The sequence below is a fragment of the Parasteatoda tepidariorum genome, chromosome 12 (genome assembly GCF_982258835.1).
Source record: "Parasteatoda tepidariorum strain Cologne lab strain chromosome 12, Ptep-v5.0, whole genome shotgun sequence".
NCBI classification, from domain to species: Eukaryota; Metazoa; Arthropoda; class Arachnida; order Araneae; family Theridiidae; genus Parasteatoda; species Parasteatoda tepidariorum.
The window spans coordinates 28,532,422-28,555,928 of record NC_141766.1 but is presented as its reverse complement, the minus strand read 5'-3'; the positions used below and the strand labels follow the sequence as shown (position 1 = coordinate 28,555,928).

The 23,507-nt window shown below is 29.7% G+C and overlaps 1 protein-coding gene across 1 annotated transcript in view; it reads left to right on the top strand.

The window, feature by feature from the left end:
- Positions 1 to 21,064, top strand: part of LOC107454829 (spectrin beta chain, non-erythrocytic 5) — a 183,503-nt gene extending 162,439 nt beyond the window's left edge. Inside the window, exons 72-77 of the mRNA XM_087155893.1 lie at positions 2,059 to 2,181; positions 2,687 to 2,879; positions 3,797 to 4,924; positions 8,472 to 8,588; positions 12,863 to 12,897; positions 20,780 to 21,064. Coding sequence (XP_087012019.1) covers positions 2,059 to 2,181; positions 2,687 to 2,879; positions 3,797 to 4,924; positions 8,472 to 8,588; positions 12,863 to 12,897; positions 20,780 to 20,884 — 1,701 coding nt within the window. The 3' untranslated portion in view covers positions 20,885 to 21,064. The remainder of the gene's footprint in view (positions 1 to 2,058; positions 2,182 to 2,686; positions 2,880 to 3,796; positions 4,925 to 8,471; positions 8,589 to 12,862; positions 12,898 to 20,779) is intronic.
- The last annotated feature ends 2,443 nt before the right edge of the window (positions 21,065 to 23,507 follow it).

Sequence of the window (23,507 nt, the reverse complement as noted above, 5' to 3'; positions counted from 1 at the left end):
ATAAAATTTATATATTACTGGGATAACAGGCTGACTGCTTTAATACTTATATCAAATCATAAAAGTTTAGTTTGAAAGATAACGTCGCATTAGTCTATAACTTTAGTTAGTTCATATGGCTACATTAATTAGCTTTTGGCGACTGATCCTGATTCTGTTTGATTCATACAATGTAAAATTATTCATACAATGTAAAGGATTCCATATGGCTCGTTACTCAAGATTGGCGTAAGCTTTCCAAATTTAAAAGATTTTTATCTACACTTGAGTTTTCCCAAAACATATTTAAACTTTTTTAAAACATGATTAAAAATAAATTCTCTGACAAAAAATAAATTAAAACTGAATGATTCATATAGATTTAAATTACTGCGTCTCAAATCTGGATATGAAAACTATTTTTGCTTAAAACATACATTAAATAATGCTTTTAATCAATTATTAAGCCATTATTTTCGTTATTATTTATCTGTGCAACAATTTCGTGTTTCAAAATGAACTCTAAAACCGAACCGTCTTTTATATTTTAACATGAAAATTACCTTTTTAACGTTTAGTTCAAGTGCATTTCTTAACTTAGATCCCCCCAAAAAAGTTTAACTAACTTAATGTTAAAATATACCTAATATTAATTATTACATTTAATATTCAGAAAGAAATATTTATCTCACTAAAACTCAGAGGGCAAGCGTGATTTTAATATTTGCAAGCAATGGGGAAAAACATTAAAACAGAATGAATAGTTGTTTTGAAGCTTGAAAAAAATGCTAATTTAAAAAAAAAAATTAATTACTTTTTTCTTAAAGAAATACTCATCTGCTGCTAACTGTCACTGTACCAGTGCCTGAATAAAAGGTTCGTACGCTAGAACGTTGGAAATAGGCAACTCGGTACAGAACCACGAAGCCACATTAACTGATTTGTCGGAAATAATAGACATATAATAAACAATTTGTAAAATGAGGGAATAAATATGTGAAATGTATCAGGTAACAATAAATAGTTAAGTAAGATATTAAATATTAAATCACAATGTTTAAACATAAGTTGAATTATAAAATACAAAAAATTCGAGAAAATAATACAAAAGTAAACAATCAAATATTTACAAGAATTATGTACAAATATTTACAAGAATTATGTACAAATATTTACAAGTTAATTAAGTTAAAACATAAGTCTAAAAAACATGGCAAAATATTTTAGAATAAAAAAAACGCAATTAAAAATCTAACTTAACGCAAAATTAAATCAATAAGCAGAAAGAAGACAAAATGACTTGAAAAAAACTTTTTGGAATAATTCGGAGACAATTACAATCAAAATTAGAAATTAACGTTAAGTGAAATCAGTTAAGCCAAAAGAAATTAACGTTTGTATATATCTGTTAACGTGATGGCCTATGCGTCCTGGTAATTACCAATCGTTTCTGGATTGGTCTTCAATCTAAAGTTATCATTTAATTGATCCCTCGGCAACTACCCAAGATTTTCCAAAGAAATAAGGATTTCGCTTTTAATATAAAGATTGGTAACTTGTATTTGACGATATTTTCTTATGATTTTTTTCTTATTAGGTACTAGGACATATTTTCTTCCAATACATAACGAAACAATCCCGCAAACAGCTATTTTGTCGGTCTACACAATTTTGCGACAAACGGCATATGACGGCCATCTATACTTCTCAGACAAGCTGGTACTTATCAGTCTGAAGCAGAGAAGGGGGGGGGGGCTTTAACTCGCAACCGGGGATCGAACTCCGGTATAACGAGATGGTTCTTAGAGCCCTAACCACCACGCCATTGTCCTTTATGTATGTCCCTTAGTTTAGTTGTGGATATCATGCATACATTAATTCTTTCATCAGCACATGTATCATGAATGTAATGACATAAGAGGAACTCCTACTTGAAATGGCTGATCACTCTGCCTTAGAAATTTCCACAGATAGAATTGAAAAATCTAAAATTTATATTATTTTTTTTATTAAAATTATTTTTTTGTTTTAAAAATTCATTTCAATTTTTTAAAATCATTTTTTGATCGTGATTTTCAGGTTGAAAGAAAAGCATCTGAGGATGAAGTAGAAAGAGAAAAGAAACGAATTGAAGAAGAAAAGAAAGAAGAACAGCAAAGACTGGAAGAAATCAGACGTAAAGAAGAAGAGAGACTTTTAGAGGTATATTTTACTTTCTACATTCATAATACATTTTTATTGAATCCACAAAGCTACACGTTTTACCTACACTGAAAAAGTAATTAGATTCTATTTTTTTTTTTAAATGATTTTTTTCTCAGAAATTGTATTTTTTGTTCTGTTTTAATATAATAATACTTATTCACCCTCCAAATTAACATCTGAAATATCATTTTATAAAATGCACTAAGTAGCTTTTCTTCCGGCACTTTTATTTTTCAAAAAAGAAAAAAATTCTTCAAATTTTTTATGAAGTAGATTAATAATTTTTCACAGCTTCCAATTTAATTTTACGTTAGAATAAATAAGTAATAACATTTTAATTAAAAGACGGAGCTTTGACTTTAGATCCAAATATATATATATATATATATATATATATATATATATATAGATAGATAGATAGATAGATAGATAGATAGATAAAATGGGTTAAAAGACGCTTCGTATATGCAATTAGAAATGACTACTCTATTTTTATTTCCAGGAACGGCAAAAAGAACGTGTGCCAACAGGAGTGAGTGAAATTGACTACGATGGTGATTATTTGAATTTTGAGAACTCATTATCAGAGGAACCTAAATTTACTCGAATAGGAAGTAGAAGATCCCTCAGAGAAAGACCTGGTTCTGTATTACCCAGAACACCTGTCATTGGGAAAAGAGAATCTATAATACCAGGTACATTGTTTTAATATTGGCATAAGACATATTTTTAAGGGCACTATACAATTTGAAATTTTGAAGCATGTTGAACCATAATATTATTTAAAATTACAACAATCTTAATTTAGTTTCATGTTTAACCATATTATCATTTTTCTTATGATCAATCAAGCCTCGCCCCAGGCTCTCACACGAAGACTAAAAGAAGACGTCTGAAAACAGGTTTCTGACGTCACGAACTTGAAAAATGCTTGCCAAATTTACACAATTCCTGATGTTAAGAAACCCACCTTGCGAAGATTAGCAAGGGAAAAAAAACACGTGAGCGCAAAAAGCAAATCATCTCGAACCTTAATTCTGGCCTGATTCGAAGTTGTTGTTTTTTATGACAACGCTTGTCTGAAATCTGAGGAGAATCGTATGTCGAAAATCAGGTTTTCGTTCAGTTTGTGACGTCATAAACCTGATATCAGGCCTCGTGTAAAATTGAAGTTGCGGCTCGTAGATAATGTCAGGAGCGTGGCAGTAGCTGCTACAGCAAGAGGACACCAAACAATTGTGGACTCGTTGGCCCAAGGCCCCAAGTCAGGCTTGATGGAGAGCAATACAAGATGAATCAATTGTTAAAGGGTGCGCTAAAACTCCGAAGCTAAAGATACAGATTGTCACTGCTGGTCACCTGTCAAGTTAGACTAAGTTTAAGAAAAATCGTTTCTCAACTTGCTTACACGATACTATGGTTCAACTTGACCGGGAAAGTGGTTAATTTTAACCTTCTTTTTTTTTTTTTAGTTTGCATCAAGTTTGCCTCTTGTTATGTTTAAAAGTACTGACATTTTGGATCAAATTTGAACCAATTTTTTATGGGAGCGTAATTTGTCTGTATTCAAATTATTATATTTATTTTATAAATGTTTTTATTTTTATTTTAGAAATTGTGGAGGAACCACCGACGTATGTGCCACCTAAAGAATTACCACCTACAACAGCAGAAGGATTCCTTGCTCGCAAACAAGAAGTACTAAGTGGAGGCAAACGCTCAACAATGAGACAGTGGAAAAGTTACTACACAGTTTTGTGTGGACAGTTGCTCTGTTTTTTCAAAGATAAAAAAATGTTCCAAAACAGTAAAGCTGCAAGTCCACCCGTAAACATATTAAAAGCCAATTGTTTCATACCATCAGACTATCACAAAAAGAAGTATGTTTTCAGACTTGAAGTATCTGACAGATCAGCCTTTTTATTTGAAGCTTTAAGCGACATTAAGAGACAAGAATGGATGCAGAAAATCAAATACGCAGCATCTTTGCCACCAAATAGGCAATTAACGACTGCATATGACCAAACTAGTTATAGTAGGTCCAAGGGACAAAAACAAGCACCTCCCGCTTATGAAGAGGATCGGTATGAGAGATACGATGATGTAGACGTAGAAGAAAGCCAGCTGTACGCAAATGTTGGTCGTAACTCATTATATCAGACAGAAGAAGATGATGAATCAATAATTGATGATCAATTCCGATTACGAACGTTATCAGAAGATAGTCATGGTGTAGGAATGTCAGATGAAGATCGAAGAAAATCATCGATTGAAGACAGTTGGTTTAAAAGGCCTGTTGAAAGGAAAAAGAGCAAAGAACACTTTATTGGTGCTGGAGTATCTGCTAGTGAACAGCGTAAATCATCAACGGAAGATAATTGGTACAAAAAGCCTGTTGAAAGGAAGAAACACAAAGAACAGTATTTAAGCACAGGAATATCTGATGATGATCAACGTAAATCATCAACAGAAGAAAATTGGTTCAAAAAACCTCTTCAAAAGATTAAAAGCAAAGAACATTTAGAAGATGGAGATAACAAATTTGGTTCCTCATCAGAAGAAGAGAAAATTAAACCCGATGAATTTCGATTGTCGAATGTTTTTGAAGTAAAAAGTGTAGGAGAGTCTTTCTACGACGATCCATTTGCCGAAGCACGTCAATCTTTTTCTGCTGAGTCGTACGATCATGATTCAGCATCAGCAAGATCATCAGTATCAAATACTTCCAGCTATGTGACCGGTAAATATTTTACACAATAGATCTTTCATTTAAAAATTTTATGTCTACCCGTAAGTGTAACTAACTTATAAAGTTCTAATAGCATTCAAAATTATATATATATATATATATATATATATATATATATATATATATATATATATATATATATAGAGAGAGAGAGAGAGAGAGAGAGAGAGAGAGAGAGAGAGAGGCAAGTTACCTGCCTAAATACGAGTTGGAGTTCTTTGATTTTTAAATATTACTTGAATTTTAAATTAGAGTATTTTTTTTAAAACTTTATTCGTTTATTTTTTTCCTTTACATTTAAGAGTAAGAATAGATATTTTTAAAAATTATATTAATTTAAATATAATTTAGTTTTCGTTGTATTTTTTTAGTTATTAGATATTATTGACATTTGAATTATAGAAATAATTAAATCTTTCATAATTAAATATTGATAAGAATAATAATGTTTATAAATGAAAGGTTAGAGAAATTAAAAAGTTAGATTTTATAATGGCTTATCTAAAATTCATTGATCTACAAAAATCTTATGGTGTTTTTATCGTCAAGGAAAAATCTAATAAAGTGTTTACAGAATTCTGAATACTTAATTGAATGAAATCAAAAAATAAATTCACGTGAATACTAGACTAAAATAAAAACAACTGTTCATCGCTAATGTTTTGTAAAAGGTATTTAAATTATCAACAGATTGACGAATCTTTTTGAACGTTAATGAAATATGTTTTTCAACAGATCAACTTCATAGACGCTGTTCATGTGAACAATTATATCTAATACTTGTGAATGATGCCAAGTAATTTTTTGTTTTAATTTTTTTCACGATTAATTTTTTTTTCCAAATTATAATAAAAATTCATAAAAATTTATTATTAAATTAAGTAACAAAAATCTAACTATTTTCCCATTGTAAGCACGTTTTTTTAAATATTATCACTCAAACCATTTCAATTTTATTAAAAATTGTATTTCTATAGTAATTTAAATTACTTGTAAACGATAAAATAAAACTAAAAACTTTATTAGGAAAAAAAAAAAAAAAAAAAAAACAGTTCCACTGCACGTTTCTCACCGTTTTGCTGTTAGGCTGGTTCTCTGCTTTTAGACCACTGCTCCGTTATCGAAGTGAAGAATTAATTAGAATATAAAATATGATTGAATTTTTAAATGGATTTTTCTCGGAAATAGAGGACTAGATTCAAAATATTAGCACCCTTAAAGTATATTACTAATATACCAAATTTTATCCGTAAGTGAATTTCCCTAGAATTTCCATTGCCTCTCCTTGTAAGATCATAACAATTTCTTTTTCTCCCATAAATTAAACTCTCTTCTTACCAAATTTTTTTCACCAAAAAAAATTTATTTTTGAAATTTGGGCAATTTTCAAATATTTTAGATTATTTTTTGTAATTTTTTTTAATGTAAAATTGTATCTTCCAATAGTTTTGTAGCTTGCTCTCCCGTTTGAAGAGTTAAAGTTTTTAAAAACACGGAATTTAATCTACAAAACCCTAAAGAACCTTTAAAAAAAATAGTCATGAAAACAGTCACGTAGAAATCGTTATGTATTTCCTTACCATTAAATACATAAATTCATATATCTATTTAATGGTGAATAAATAAAATAATTTATTCAGTATTTTTACAATTTGGACAATTTTTTAAATATTTTAGATTCTTTATCGTAAAGTTATTTAATATAAAATCCCATCTTCCAATAATTTGGTAGTTTCTTCTCTTGTTTGATTTAAGTTTCTAAAAGTACGGAATTTAATCGACAAAACCTTAAGGAACATAAAAAAAAAACTGGCATGTCAATAAACTCTCTCATATACAAATTGTTATACATTTTCCTTACCACTAAATGTATAAATTTAATGAACATTTTAAAACACTAACAGAAAAAACATACCTCGTTCACTAAAATTTCTTTCAGAAATCTCAGTGATATTTGGTAACAACAAATAAATAATAAAAATAACAACAAACAAAAGAATTTGAATAAAATAAAATGATACACAAAAACTTTATTTCCTTCCCTAGATATATTCAATCTACAGAATTTATCGATTTATCTATATAAAATTTTGTTGTGGGTCAAAATTGGAAATGTATAATTTTGATTTATCTTCTATTTTAATTCTCTATTATCCTCTATTTTATTTCCTCTTGCTCATTCCAATCCTCTATTTTATTTCAATCCGCTATTTTATTTCTTACTCTATTCTTACTATATTTATTTCTTACTTTATATTATCATACTCTATTTTAAAAGTAAAAGATATGATTTTTAAACTGAAACTCTCTTAACGGAAAGGATATTATCTTTAACATATTTCTAAACTAAAACTTTTTTTAATATATTTGTTTTACCGTACCATAGAAAAATCAATGTAAGCGACAAAATAATTGAGATTAATAATTGAGACTTTTTCACATTAAGACATTACTGCACACGGAAAAATAAATTTTACAAAATTACCGTTCTGTTTGGTAATGACATTTCTTGAAAAAAAAAATTTTTTTTAAAAAAAAGCGTAATTTTGGTTTGTTAAGTCAACATGTACGGTATTGAAAATATTCTTATGGTAATTCTTTCTGTTCGTATGACAACAGTTTATCGAAATGTTTAGTTTTCAAAATTATAGTTTTGGATCTTTCTCAGGCTCAACAATTTATCACAGTAAAAGTACAATTAAAACTGGAAAGTAATAACCTGCATACTTCAATTTACTTATCTTTAAACTCGTGTTTTTTTCTAATTTTTTGAAATAAAAGAAAAAGAAATAAATATTATTTAATTTAATTCGCATTCAGTAACTTTCGTTACTCTTCCAACAGATGGCACCACCACGACACTTTACTGCACATTTAGATATAATTACAGAACTGAAAATCCGTTTTATAAAATTCTCAAAGATAACATAGTGAAATTTCCAAATTTAACCTCATTTACTGCTAAACATATGGTCAAAAAAATCGTTATAGAGTAAAAAAAAAATATTGTATTGCATTTAACAAAACCATTACCAAAGTGCTTCGGAAAAACTTACTGATATTTTGATCACTCGAATTACTGAAAATCTATCGTAAAGCACTTACGTTGTTTTTTCAATTGCACAGCTGTATTCTAGTTGCATCAACTATAATGGAAGCGAAATTCGGGTTCTTTTTTCTCAATTTTTTTCTTTTATCTGAATTTGTTAAATGAGTTTTTTGAAATTCTATTTTAGCGTTTGTAGCATTAGCAATAGAAAGAAAATCGCTGTCAAGTAACTTTTCACAAAATCCATCGTGAAGCTCTTCTGTTGTTTCATCAATTGCATAGCAGTATTCTTGTTGCGCCAACTATAATAGAAGCAAAATTTTAAAAACATTTCTCCACCTGTTACTGTAAATACCTAATTAAGATATAAGTTAAGAAAGTCTAATTTTTAGAAACAAAGAAACACAATTATTTCTATCACTATATTTTAATATTAACATTTATTTACTTAACCATTAACCATTGTTTTTAAACCATTGCTTTTAATAGCGGTTGCTGGTTCAACTTCAAGTTTATCAACTTTAAGAGATGAAAGAATACCTGATTTGGCCTCATCTGAAGATGAACAACACTCCTACACTAATCCTCACCCTACTCCCCGAGGTAGTTGTAAATAAACCTTTTTATTTATAGGATTGTAATAAACAACACTCCTACACTAATCCTCACCCTACTCCCCGAGGTAGTTGTAAATAAACCTTTTTATTTATAGGATTGTAATAAACAACACTCCTACACTAATCCTCACCCTACTCCCCGAGGTAGTTGTAAATAAACCTTTTTATTTATAGGATTGTAATAAACAACACTCCTACACTAATCCTCACCCTACTCCCCGAGGTAGTTGTAAATAAACCTTTTTATTTATAGGATTGTAATAAACAACACTCCTACACTAACGGAGAGAACTACCTCGCAAAGTTGAAGGAAAGCCCTCCCTCATTAGACATGGATATCAACCAATTAGACATGGATGCCACGTGCCATTGACCACAGCATTCCAGGGGGTCTACCTTTCTGCATGTAAAATGGCTTGTGCCTACGTGTGCCTCGACAGACTCCTCGAACGGGGTCAACTCCTTATCTCCCCCATCTGCTGACCAGACGAGTGGTCCTCTCGCCGTTGAAACCCCCCTTCCTCTAGCGTCCACCATGTAAAAGGGGGCGACCGCAAACGATTTGTAGCTAACAAATTATCAATTTGTAATTGTGGGATATCTATTTCACCGAGAAAAGCAAAAACAGCTAGCCCTCAGCCTTATCCTCACCCTACTCCCCGAGGTAGTTGTAAATAAACCTTTTTATTTATAGGATTGTAATAAACAACACTCCTACACTAATCCTCACCCTACTCCCCGAGGTAGTTGTAAATAAACCTTTTTATAGGAAATATGATTGTAATAAACAATATGAAAACTACGAATCATAAAAACATTTCTTAGAGATCTAGTCGGTATGTCAAAAAGCAACAGTATACTGAAATAACGTTTTGAGTATTCATGTTTACTCTGTTTCACCAATGTCGGTGAAACACAGATATAGATTGATTACATTGGGGAACAAACTTCTGGTTGCATTTATACAAACATTCGATCTTGCCTGATTCGAGTGAGGGGATTTGAAATTTAAATTAGCTTTGTTCCTAAAGCAGCGGATTTTTTTTAAATGGCATTTTTAGACTATTTTTTGTCCATATGTACAAGTTTTAAAAGCGTTATATATAACTGGAAATCGCGTAAATGTTCTAGGATTGTAGCGCCTTCTTCTAGGGGAGTTAGGGCATATCATCAGGATTAAAATTGCATAATAACCCGTACCCGGAAATGCCAAAAAATGCGGAAACACACAAAGAAAGCACACGAAGAAACAGTTCATGATAGGAAAATGCCCCTAGCAGCGTATAAGGACATTTCCGAACATGGCTTCCTACGCAGTTTTAATCCTTGTGATGTGCCTTAACTCCCCTAAAAGCTTGTTGCAACATTTACGCGACCTCCTGTTGTATAAAACGTTTTTAAACTTGCTCAATTTGACAGAAAATAGTTTAAAAATGTTATTAAAAAATTGTAGCTTGGAGAGAGAAACCGATCGTAGATTTGGAATCAACGTTATGAAAGCATCTCCTTCCAATGAGGTAACCCTGGTTCGAATCCCAGCGATGGCTGGTCGATACGAATTACACACCCTGCTCACACCGACCACAGTGCTGACCTAAAATATCCTCCGTGGTAGACGGATCATGGATTAAACCCCATGGATGGACCCCTTGCCGTGGAAGGTTTTCGAGGTTTTCCTCCTCCTGCAACGCAATAGCGGGTTAGTTCCCGTAAAAATTCCACTACCCAATACTTGATCCAGGAGTTCCCTTGTCTTCTGGATTCGGTTCAAATTTACAATGCTATGGAGTTGAATATCAGTATTCGTGAACTCAAGATTGAGTTGGCTTTTCAACTACGGTTATAAAATAAACTAAAAACAGTGTCATAGTTGCTAAGTTTTATGTATTTTTCTAAAGAAAATTTGAAATAGCTGAAGTTTTTCATTCTTTCTTTAATTAATTCATAAAAACTTGAATTTTGACAGACCTTGATGTATGTTTTAATAACTGGTAAATTATTTTTTAAAAAAATATTTCACCAAAAACATTTCTAAAATATTTCATAATTCTTTAGCTGAAATTTAAGGATAATCTTCAGGATTAAAAACGGAAATGCCATCCTACGCAGCTTGGGGAGCTTTCTTTTATGAACTAATTTTTCTTGTCCTTCTGGAAAAGATTGTTATAGGGAGGAGCCCCTAGTCGCGTACGACAACATTTCCGGGCATGAATTCCAAAGTAAAATTAATCTTGATGATGTGCGCTGACTTCCCTAGAAGTTTAAATATATAATGGGAGAATTTACACAAAAACCAAACAAATTTTTAAGATACGCATGTTAGCAGTAACAGTACTTCATTAGGGTTCATTCACTGTCATGCTAACATGTTGAAACATTTCTGTAGTCAGTGGTTAAACAAAAAACTGACTATGTCCCGAGGCAAAAGAAAATAGAAAACAAAATAAGAAAATAATACAATACCTGTAATATCCAGCGATCACAATTTAGTTTTTGGTAAACCACTGGCTAGTATGTTAGCATGACAGTGTGTCTCCTGAAGTACTGTTTGTGCCAACATGCGTATCTTTAAAATTTGTTCAGTTTTATTTAAATTCTCACATTTATATTTAAGTTTGTGTACCTAAGACAATTAGGGTTTTAGCTGCTTATAACGCTGTTCTATTTTGACTTATTTTACTTAAATTCTGGACTTCATTTTTGTTTAATTCAGTCTTCATACTTAGATTCCTTAGAAAGTTTGTTGCAAGATTTACGTGTCCTCCCCCCCCCCCATCCATATATAACGTTTTTAATTTTTTACATTTCGACAAAAATTAAACTAAAAATGTCAATTTATGATGTCTAAAAATGTCAAATGTCATAGACTAAAAAAAACTGTAGCTCTAGGTTCAAAATTAATTTCTGATTTGAAATTCCCCCATCCGAATTAGGCAGGACCAATGTGTGTGTGTATTTGTATAAAATAAGAGTTGTAAACACAGAACTGAACACGATATTACGATGATAAATAGATTATTGTTTTGAAGTACATCAAAACATTCGGTTGTGTACGAGACTTTAGTTTAAAAAATAGCGTTAAAATGCTTTGTTTTTTCGAATGAGAAAAAAACGCAAATTTTTCAAATAAATATTTAGGCAAAAATTCTCTTTAAATAAAATTGAAAAAGTATAAGGGACATACCGAAATTCATTTTCATTGCAGAAGATCTTGTTGGAGAAAGTGGTACTTTCCTGTTAAAACTTTCTGTTTCGAAAAAAAAAAAAGTCGCCAAGAAGAACAGATAGCAAAGTTCAGTAATACAAAGAGTGCTTGAAATATAGCGTTAAAATGCTTTTTTTTTCAAATGAGAAAAAAACGCAAATTCTGTAAATAAATATTTAAGCAAAAATTCTCTTTAAATTAAATTTGAAAAATGTAAGGGACATACCGAAATTCATTTTCATTGCAGAAGATATTGTTGGAGAAAGTGGTTCTTTCCTGTTAAAACTTTCTGTTTTGAAAAAAAAAAGTCGCCAAGAAGAACAGATAGCAAAGTTCAGTAATACAAAGAGTGCTTGAAAATTATGAAAATTCTTCTTATGCAGCAAAAATAAAAATAAATGGATTAGAATTATTAGACTTTGATCTTTATTATAAAATAAAAATTTAGACATTTGATTTTTGTGCGAGAAACGTGAAAAAAGTTATTATCTTTGTAACTTTTGTTATAAATGCATAAATGATATTATATGATGTGTAAATGGTATTGCATCCAAATGCATGTGCTATGAACTAGTTTTTCAATATAATACATAAAATAGTTCCTTAATTTTTTTTCTTGAGTATTCTAAAATTATATTCGCAACAATACATAGCATTTCTACAGTGTGTAAGCTTTCTCTCATCTTTTAGAGCCTTCTCTCATCTGTATCAGTTGTTTATTTATCATTGAAGAATATAAACGATGGCCGTTAGGAAGAATCTGCTTTCTTCACATCGTGATTAGCCTCTTGACTTATCACAAACGGTTCTGATAAAATTGAGTTTCATCTATCCTACTTAGAACGCCTTATCTGTCTTATTTGAAATGTGCCAATAAAGTACAGAAAGTGAACGAAACTGTTGAAATTATCAGCGTAAAATTTTTGCATAACACTTTTTAATACCATGCGAAGCATTTCACGTTTTATTTGCTTTCTATTTCAGAAAATTAGTTAAATTAGGACGCGATAAATGTTTGTGAATCTCTTCATTTTTTTAACAATTATTTTTCCTTTCAGGTACAATTTCTACCGACGAAGTAAACCCTGCAATGGTAAGTGTAATATCTTCCATTATTTTCCTATTCTTGAAATAATCATCAATTATAAAATCAAGGATGCCACTGGCGATTAAATATCTTAGAAGTGGTAGACACTCAATTCTTTTTTATTTATTTATCTATTAGGAGGACCGGAAAGTAATGCCGTTTCGGCTCATTAAATATTCGTTAGTCTTAAGAATTAATTCATCTTTTTTGATTCATTTTCGATCCGGCATTGAAAAGTTGTTGCTAACGAGGGTGAATATATTATTGAATAAAAATAAAATTTTGATAACAAATATAAAATGCACAGAAACTGCATTACTTTCCAGTTCCCTTAATATTTCGACTGTCGTAGACTAAAATGTAAAAAAATGGTTGGCAAAATTTTATGAAGGCTACAGCAAATTCGTCGCTATATTAACAACTTCATTTTCTTTTTTAGTCTTTTTGTAGTACTAAATATCTCATGAATTATTTATATTAGTGGCAATAAAAAGTTATTTGTTAATGAATAGCTAATGAATAGAATAGAGTTAATGAAATAGCTTTAAAAACCACTTTCAAAATTTTTCTAAGATTGCAGAAAGCTAGTGTAAATTCTTTATCTTTCTGTGGTCGTATAAATGCGAAAGTGCTACGAGTTTTAAATTTCTTATTTTTTTATCGTTAATATTTGACGCAATAGAGAGTCTTACTATTAAATAGAATGTGTTTCCAAATTGTATAGAAATTTTAATCTTCACCGAATTGATATTTTCACGAATTGACATCTTTGTGGAAGAGACGTAATCATGTACAGGAACCATTTGTTGGGATGCAGTAAGGGCAAATCTTGGGGTTAATCTCTGCGTGGGGGTCTAATCTTGGTGAAGCGATACTAGAAAGCTCGACATCTGCTGTTGGGACATTGACTTTTTTCACTTAGAGTGTTATTTTCTCAATTTCTGTTCTTTGTTAATCTTATAAGAGTTTGTCAATTTCCGTTGCCATTGGAAATATAAAATAAAAAATCTATTCAATCTTCTATTCAATAGAATCTATCTTATTCAATCAAAACTACCACCATTTCAAATTATTCCTAATTAAAGCAGAAAAAGTCATTGCATTCACTTTCAATAATAAGCTGGAAGAAATGTGCTGGAAAGAGTTGTTAATTTTAAACTTTTTGAACAGATTTTAGCGTGTTTATTAGTCACTAATGGTTTGTCAGATATTTTTTTTTTATTTGTAATGTTTTCTAATTTTATTTTTATCCAAGTTTAAAACTAATATCCTATCATAATTATCTGAAACAAACATTAAGTAGAAAATACTGTAAGCTATTATGAGATTTTTATTATTTTATGAGATTTTTATTCAGCAGCTGAGATTTTGAAATACATGATGTCTAAAGCACATTTAAATGCTAAAAACAAGTACAAGATTATAAATTTTTTGTGTCATTATATTTTCTATTTTTTTTTTAATTTAACCATTGCCTTCATCATTACTTAAGATTTATGCTTTCAAAATTTGCAAAATAAATTTACAAGCAAAAATCTTAATAATCTTTTATTTTTATATGAGAACAGCAGAACATTGGTCAACTTGAAAACATTAGTTTTTCAAATCGGAAAACATCTAAATATAAATAATTTCTTTTATTTATATTTACTGAATCATCCGAAAATTAAATAAAGCATTTAACTACCTAGGATCATTGTTGGTTCTAGGCCAAATCGTGTTCTGACAATTATTTTCTGAAAAGCTTGTAAGTTCATTTTGAGATAAATAGAATTATCAGCTGTAATAACTTAATTTAATCACCTGAACTGCTTTCTTTTATTAACAAATTCTGAAACTAGCTGTGCTATTGATCAAGAATACAAGTGTAAAATATTAAATAAATGTTAACGAGCTTTTTTAGTATAAATTTAAATTGCTACAAGTAAGAAAATTATATGAAAATGGGGGCTTCTTTTTAATCGGAGAATGTCTAAATATAAATATTTTTTTTATTTATATTTAATGAATCTTCCGAACATTAAATAAAGCATTTAACTACCTAGTATCATTGTTGGTTCTAGGCCAAATCGTGCTTTGACAAATATTTTCTAAAAACTTCTAAACTAATATAAAATTTAATACAAAAACGATTTATTGAATAAAAATTTGACATAATTTCCATTTTATCATCTTTAAAGACTTAAAGCAATGAATAACGTCCTATTAATGTTGATAGGATGATAATTTTGCTTTAATAAATACCTACTAGAGGCAGCTTAAATCTAACGCTCATTTTGAAATAAATAAAATTATGAGTTGCGATAACATTAAAAGGTCATCTGAAAGGTTATTTTTTTGTAATTTTGTTTCATTAATCATTTTCGAAGTATGCTGTTGAAGTATGGGTGTGTTTTTGATTTAAAAAAAAAACATGCGTAACATTTTAATGAAATATTACCTAATCCTACTTATTGCTTGGCGCTACAATGGAAGATTTTGGCTTCTATTACTCCACTTCTTCAAACTTTTTCTTTTTTTCTTCTCTCTTTTTTTAACTTTTTTTCTTATTATAGTTTTTAACTTACATGATTTTTTAGTCTCGCTCAATTTCCATCGTCAATTTACTGGGTTTTCAAACACTTTTCCGTATGGAGGAACATCACAGTAAAAGCCTGTAAAAAAGGTTTATTTTAATGAATTTTGCAACTATTATGATAAACTAAACTTAATACATTTTATCCTATCATATATATTTTAATCTTCATTTTAACGAGTAATAAAATACTAAAAAATTAACGTTTATATTATACAATGTTTATAACTTATTTCTGAAATTATTCGAGTTAAAAAAATCATTCAAATTTAATTCCGTTTTGATATTTTCAAATTACTTGAATTTAATTTTCTTTGCACTCAGGATGTTAAAAAAATAATTTTTAGTTTCACAAAATGGGGGTGTTTCTAAAAAAAAAGTTCGAAAAAGTGACACGAAGTAAGTTACAATTTTCTAGATTACTCAAAACAAGTCAACCTAATTTAAAAGTCCCTTCATGCGACAAAAATTATATTAAAGTACAGCGCGCAAAACAAGAACGAACCACCTCGAATTTGGAATATCCGAAATTTTTGAAATTCAATTTCTCATGAACTATTTAACCGATTTTTGGGGTCAGAAATCCATATCCATCAAAAAAAATGGTATGTTTATTGAGAGAAAGTAATTTTGTGTGCATGGTTTCGTAACTTAAAATATCGGCTGCACAATTTAATTAAACTATGTGAAGTCACCCCTTTGAACCATTAAAACTGAGTCCTAGAACGTGAAGATCAGATCATTAAATCAACAGTTATTTTGGGTGGTCCATTTTTTTTCTTATTGGTGATTACATTGGTTGAAAACTGAGCTAATTGCAGATACAGCGAGTAAGAGAAACATAATTTCGAGTAAATAACGTTAAAATTTTGTAATCAATAATCCATCTAAATATATAAAATTTTGCCTCCAACTATAATACATCAATACCAGGTCAATAAGATGCTATTTCTGCATTACTTTTAGATTTCGCAAATGCTAATCAAAATTCTGCGGTTATCTTTATTTTGTAAATTTGTTTGGGCCACATTTGTTTCTAATTCTTCCAAAACTGTCCCTATAAAACAGTCCAGCAGTCGTAACTGATCGTAAATACGAGGTTCCCAGTAGAACATCGAAGTCAAGCATCACTGGCTGCGGTCAGTAAGTGGGTGGGTGATCACTTTGATCAGCCTGCGTAGGGACCGAGGGAACGCGGTATCAGTCCTCGTTAACTGCTCTACCTTAAAGTGTTCGTCTTCGATCACAGGTCGTCGAGCTCCCAAACCAGGGGAGCCATCCCCATTGCACAGGATCAAAATTGCAATGGCACGTCTTCGGATCATCCTCAAGGATGTTTCCCAGGCGGTCGCCAATGTGCTGCTCTAGTGCGACGTAAATTAAGTACCGACCTACCGTCCCTAGAAAACGAAACAAATGACCTCTTGAAGCCTTCAATAAAATTATCACAGCTAAATAAGTTGTAATTTAAACCATTTATATTAAGAATACTATTAATTCTTATTCTTAAATAATTTTAGAAAAAAAATTCTATAAAATAGTAAAAATGATAGTGTTTTACTAAAAGGTTTTGGATTTATAAATATATTACCGTCGTTGAACAGCCGACCCTATTTTAGGATTTACGACTACCAATATTCAACACCATAGCCCTCAAGGGAACTTTTGGATCAAGTATTGGGAGAAAATCTGCCTTCGTGGCGGACTTTTGGATAAAACAAAGACGCATTTGTGTTAAATGGAAAGGAAAACCACGAAAACCACCCTAAGTTATCCTGACCGCAAGGGGACTCTAACCCATGATCCATCTACCACTGGCGATATTTTACGTAAGCACTTTGGTTAGTGCGAGTGGGGTGTGGAATTCGTATAGACCAGCCATCGCTGGGATTCGAACCCCGATCACCTCATTGGAAGGAGATACTTTCGTATCGCTGATTTCAAATCTGTTATCGGTTTCTCTCTTCAAGCTACAGTTTTTTAATGACGTTTTCAGTCTATTTTTTGTAGAAATGTACAAGTTTTTTTTTTAACTAGGTTTATTTTATTGGGAGGCGAGGACTCTATCCCCTGAACCACTAAGGCTTTTACTAAAATGATTTGATATGAGTGAGGCAAATCCATTAATCAACTGAACGCATAAGTTCATTAGTTCATGCATGTCACAGCGCGTCCTGTGTCGCACACCGCGTCCAAGCGTCGCACACCGAGCTCGACTTGTTATGTTGAAACTTTTGCATTTTACGAAACTCAATTCAATATTTTCGTTCATAAATTTTGAAAAAAAGTCTATCGAAAAATACGAGTAAAATAATTTTTTAAAATTTTTTTCAAAAACTTTACTGTGTTGTTTACTGTGTTTCCTCTTAATGAAACATTAAAAAATATTATTATAAGTTGAAATTGATACAAATGAGAATATTACATGAAAATAGTTTCTTAATCGGAAAATGTCTAAATATAAATATTTTTTTTATTTATATTGAATGATTTTTCCGAACATTAAATAAAGCATTTAACTACCTTGGATCATTGTTGGTTCTTGGCCAAATCGTGCTTTAACAATTTTCTTCGTCACTTATTTTCTGAAATGCCTATAAACTGATATGAAGTTAAAAAAAAAAATTATGGAATAAAATTATAAAATTATTGAATAAATTATTGAAAGAAATTTTGATTATTCATTTTTCATTTTATCATTTTTAAAAATATAAAGTAATGAACAACATCTTATCAAAGTCAATAAAACTATAAATTTGCTTTAATGAATGCAAGATCAACAAAAATTTACCCTAGGTTCATTTTAAGATGACTAAGTTTTAGTCATCTTAAAATAAACCAAGGGTAAATTTTTGTTGCGATAGCATTAGAATGTCATATGAACGGCTACCTCCTTCTTTTTTTTAAATTTTAATTTACTTCCAAAGTGTATAAAAGTTTGGATGTGTTTTTGATCAGGAACACATGCGTTACATTTTAAAGAAATAATAAAAAGCATTATTATAAGTCGAAATTGATGCAGTTAAGAAAGTTAGATCGCATTCACAGCAATGCGGACATGCATAAACAGCGTACCCCTAATTAGACTGAAGTTATAATAGGAAAATATATATTTAAAATATTAAATATTTATGACAGGGAAGACTCTTAAAAATAAAGATTAAAAAAAAACCTATCTTGCAAGAAATTCATACTGGGCATTCATTTGTTCATTTTTTGCTTCAGAGTTCCTGAGTTTATAGTTCGTTTCGACAGATGGCTCTGTAGGTAATAATCTGTAAATTAAAGAAAACAAATTAAAATTCATATCACGAGTTTTTGAAATGTTTCAATGAATTAAAATCACATTATCACCCATCGGCCACAATCAGATGAAATTTGTATGCATCAACAATTTTTTAACAGATATTATCAGGCCTTAGGTCACTCCTTTGAAGAGACTCGTGCCGCTCCGATCTTCTGATTTCAGTCAGTGACGTCACGGTGGCGAAGCATGAACTTCTCGCCTTAAAAATAAATTATTTCGCATGTAACTAGCATCTTTTTTAAACTTATTTCTATACATTCATTGTTTTCGGTATTTTTTATTTATATTGAGGAGATTTTCCTCTCATCCAATTGCAAAAATTTAACAGTGGTAGTCAAATATGAGTTTGCGCGATAGCGACCGACAAGGATTATTATGAACACAAAATGAGAAAACTCAATTTACCATGTTTTATTTCAGAAAGCATAAAGGCGGCATCAAATGAATTATAAAATGTACTGGAAAAATTTGTCCTGCTGTGAATAAAAGCATTATATTAACATGTTTTTTGTTTAGACGTTTAAGAACTTTTAATTTCGCCATTGAAATTGATACTGTCTAACTTTAAACAGAAAAGAAAAAAAATGTATAAGATCAAAAAAAAAAAAAAAAAAAAAGTACTGAACTTCAAAAATAAAACTTATTAATGCTTAAAAACTCTTCAATTTAATAAGATATTTTTTAATGTCATTATTTAGAATATTTATGTGTTTTGATTATAACGCCTTAATTTTAAATATTTATGAGCAAGTGTTTTCTATTATTACATTCTCAAAGATTATTTTTTTATTAATTAGTATTTTAAGATTTTTGTTTCCTAGTGATAATACGTGCAAAAAAATTTCTATTACAATTATAAATAAGAAAATATATTAAAATTAGGCATCCCAATTAATAAAATATAAGGACACTTTTATAGTAACGTAGTATTATCGGACAAAATGTTACTATAAAAGTGTCAAATAAATAAATACTTTCGTTTACTTAACAGAGAGAGTTAAAAACTAAAATTAGAAAATGATAAGAAAACAATGACGACAACCATTGAGATATTTTTCGAACTTTAAAATGTTTTTTTTTTTTTTTAATACTATAAGGAATACCAGGAAAAAGTATGAATACTATATCTTTGAACAGAAATAATTTATTAGCTGTATAAAGTTTGACAGCTATTATCAAAAAAGCGTCGATTATTCAACTCATTTCTTACTGAAAGCAGCAAAGTTTTCATATCCTCCAGATCTGATTTTCTGTGTGTGGCGTGACGTCATGGGGTGGGGAATCGTATCTTCAGCTTTGAGTATGGAATGAACCAGCCCTTCTATATCTTCTCTTTAGTCCTGGATATTATGCTTAAAAAAATTAAAAATATATAAATAAACAAATATATAATTCCGGTTCAAAATATTTAAATAAACAAATATATAATTCCGGTTCAAAATAAATAAATAAACAAATATATAATTCCGGTTCAAAATAAATAAATAAACAAATATATAATTCCGGTTCAAAATAAATAAATAAACAAATATATAATTCCGGTTCAAAATAAATAAATAAACAAATATATAATTCCGGTTCAAAATAAATAAATAAACAAATAGATAATTCCGGTTCAAAATAAATAAATAAATAAACAAATATAAAAACAACTGGAGCCATAAAGCCCATATTGAAGATCTACCCTCTGTGTGACATTATCTGAAATTATAACAAAGTGCAACTGCCATCTGGTGTCGTTTAAAAAAATAAATGAAACTTTACAAATTAAAATGACGTCTGTGGGCTGCTGGTGTTGTTAAGGCTCGTCTCATAAATAATATCGTAACCTGTAAAAGAATCATGATGTATATATGATCATGATCCTTAACGGGATAATTAAGTCATAAAAATATCAAAAAATGTTTTTAAATATATGTAAAATCATGCTTCAATTTTCTTTGGCTTATATGAATAAGTTCCTTTTTAATGGTTTTAATCTGAAAAATATCTTAAATATTTTTTAGATTGCCAAACATCAAAGCCTGACTTTAGATCCTGGATATGTTTTCAAGAAAGTTGAGAAGCCAAAACCAAAGAAAAAGTGGTATAGCCTTAGATCAAGAAAATAGAGTTAATATCATTTGTATATTTTATTAAGTCATATTTATTATATTTTTTGTGATTTATTTTGAAAAGCGAACAAATCAATCTGTCCTTTGTTTAGAAATTATGTTGATTCTTGAAAAAAAAATTATGTTATTTTGTTTCATATTCACAAATTTTCGTATTAAAACCAGTTTATTGTAAAATATTATTTCTCTTAATATATTTTTATTACAATACATGCAGTTTGCATTGAAGCCAAACTACACTTTTTGTAAATAGGATAGACACCTCAAGATTTTGCGATTTCCCATCTCTCCACATTTCCCCCCTCTCTATTACCACAGTATCAGCAAATTTAACTTCTTCTCCACACAAGTACAGTTCAACTCATTACTAAAGCATACTGCCGTAGGAAAAAAGAGAGAACAGAGAGGAGAGTGGAGAAGAGGGACGCATGTTCTAATTACGAAGAGTGTCGTAACAATGTATAGTTTATAAATTGTAACTTACCTAGTTTTTCGTAGTTATCATATTTAATAGTCTTTGTCATAAATTGCGGCAAAAATGTGTAATTTAGACATACAAACTTTTAAGTCAAAAATGAAACCAAAATACAATATAGATCAAACATATCACTACTGAGGAATACGGGACATAAGAATTCAAAATTTGTTTAATTTCCCGAGAAAAGAGAAGAGTTTGAAGACACTTTAAAGAAATATCTTTAAATTTCATCAGGTAGTCAAACTGGCTTTAATGTTTTTGATCCTACCTTGCTAACTAGCATTTCTCAGACTTCAATAGCGTTTGTGTTGATTTTTTGTTTCAATATTAACTTCAGAGCTAAAATGTGTTTACTTTTTTTTAATTAATTTTTGACACGAATTTCAAAAATACATTGAAAGGGTGGTCATAACAGAACACCCTGTTAACAAAGTTGCCAACTGCTCCGGATTCGAAAAAAATATTTGAAAAAACGGTAGAGAACTACAAATTAATATTTTCAGCTTTTTTGTTAATTTCAGAGATGCCAACTTGCTCCGGACAGCGAATAAATATTTTTAAGTGGTAGCTTGTTAATTGTAATTCCTGGTTAAATAAATTCAAATTATTAGATTTTTATCTACCACTATTTCTAAATTATTCGTAGGTTTATATAATTCACAACTCTTTAAACTTATGTCACTCTAAACTTTTTAAGAAGCAGGCAAAATTAGTCAAGTATTTGCAAAATTTAGTTTGTAACTCTTTAACGTTTTTTAAATTATTTTGGCGTGTCCTGAGCAGTTGGCATCTCTGTAATTTTGCTATTTTATTAAAGCTTGAATTATTAAGAAATAGTGGTGAGTAAAATCCCTGTGAACCGAAATCAGTAAACCAAGAATCATTAAGATAATACATTAAGAAACTACCACTCGAAAATATTTATCCACTGTCTAAAGCAAGTTGGTATCTCTGTGTTCAGAAAAAAATAAAAATAAAAATATTTCATTAAAAAATTATGTGGTTCAAATTTTTCGTTGAAGAATGCTATACAAATTTTAAGGGGTCTAATATAGGACTATATAGATTAATATAGGTTAATATAGATCTGCAGACTGCGAGTTATTAAATTGATATAATTTGTCTTTGTAGGTAAAAATAAGACACAACTTATTCAAGAGAAAAAATAATCTATTTGCACAAATATTTCTGAAAATCAATCCTACTTCTTGGTTTTTCATCCCACCTTCCTCACTAGTGATTTGACAGATTTCAAATGAGCTTTTTCTCGCCCTTTAAATACTAACTTATGATCTCTAATATGTATAATTTCTTACTTCATTTTCGACAAGGATATTATAAATTGATCTATACCAAACTCCCGTACACAGGTTATAACATAGTCAAACATTTTGAAAAATACATTCACATTACAAAAATTTTTATTTAATTCATTAGTATAATATTTTGGAAATATTCATTCAGTAAATTAAAAATATTCAAAGGAAGTAAAACTTGTTTAGAGAAAATTGATACTTTGTCAAAATATGTGCTTAATTTTCGACAAGGACTCTTAAAATGTATATTAAGTCTTTCATAATAAATACTAAATGTATATTAAATGCACACAGGGTGTCCGAAAAGGATAAAAACTGTCAAAGATCTTGAAAAATATTCACTCGTGCAAAATACTTTCTTTAATGCACATGTGAAATATTTAGAGTATCCAATAATATCAAACTCGATCATACTTGACCAAAGTAAAACTTGTTTAGAAGAAAAAAATTTTTTCTCAGAGACAACAAGCCTATTCTCGATGTTTTTCTGGTAAAAAAAACTAAGATTTTTTTTATTTTTAAATCAGCCATAAAACAAGGAACATCACTCAAATAATTTGAACTGTTTGAAGCAAGACCAAACAATATTCTCACAATTTACCAACTCATCAGTAATTTTTAGTATCGCCACGTATTTTTCACTTTTTGTCGAAGTAGGAAGAACTTGTATCAAGCTTTAAGCAATAGTAAATGCGAAAAATCATCTATTAGTAATTGTGATCTCTACCATTTACGTCACGTTTCTTATAAGATAAGCAAGAGATTTTGCAGATTTTTGTACATAAAAAAATACCTTCGCCATTGATTGTTGATACATTCGCCTATA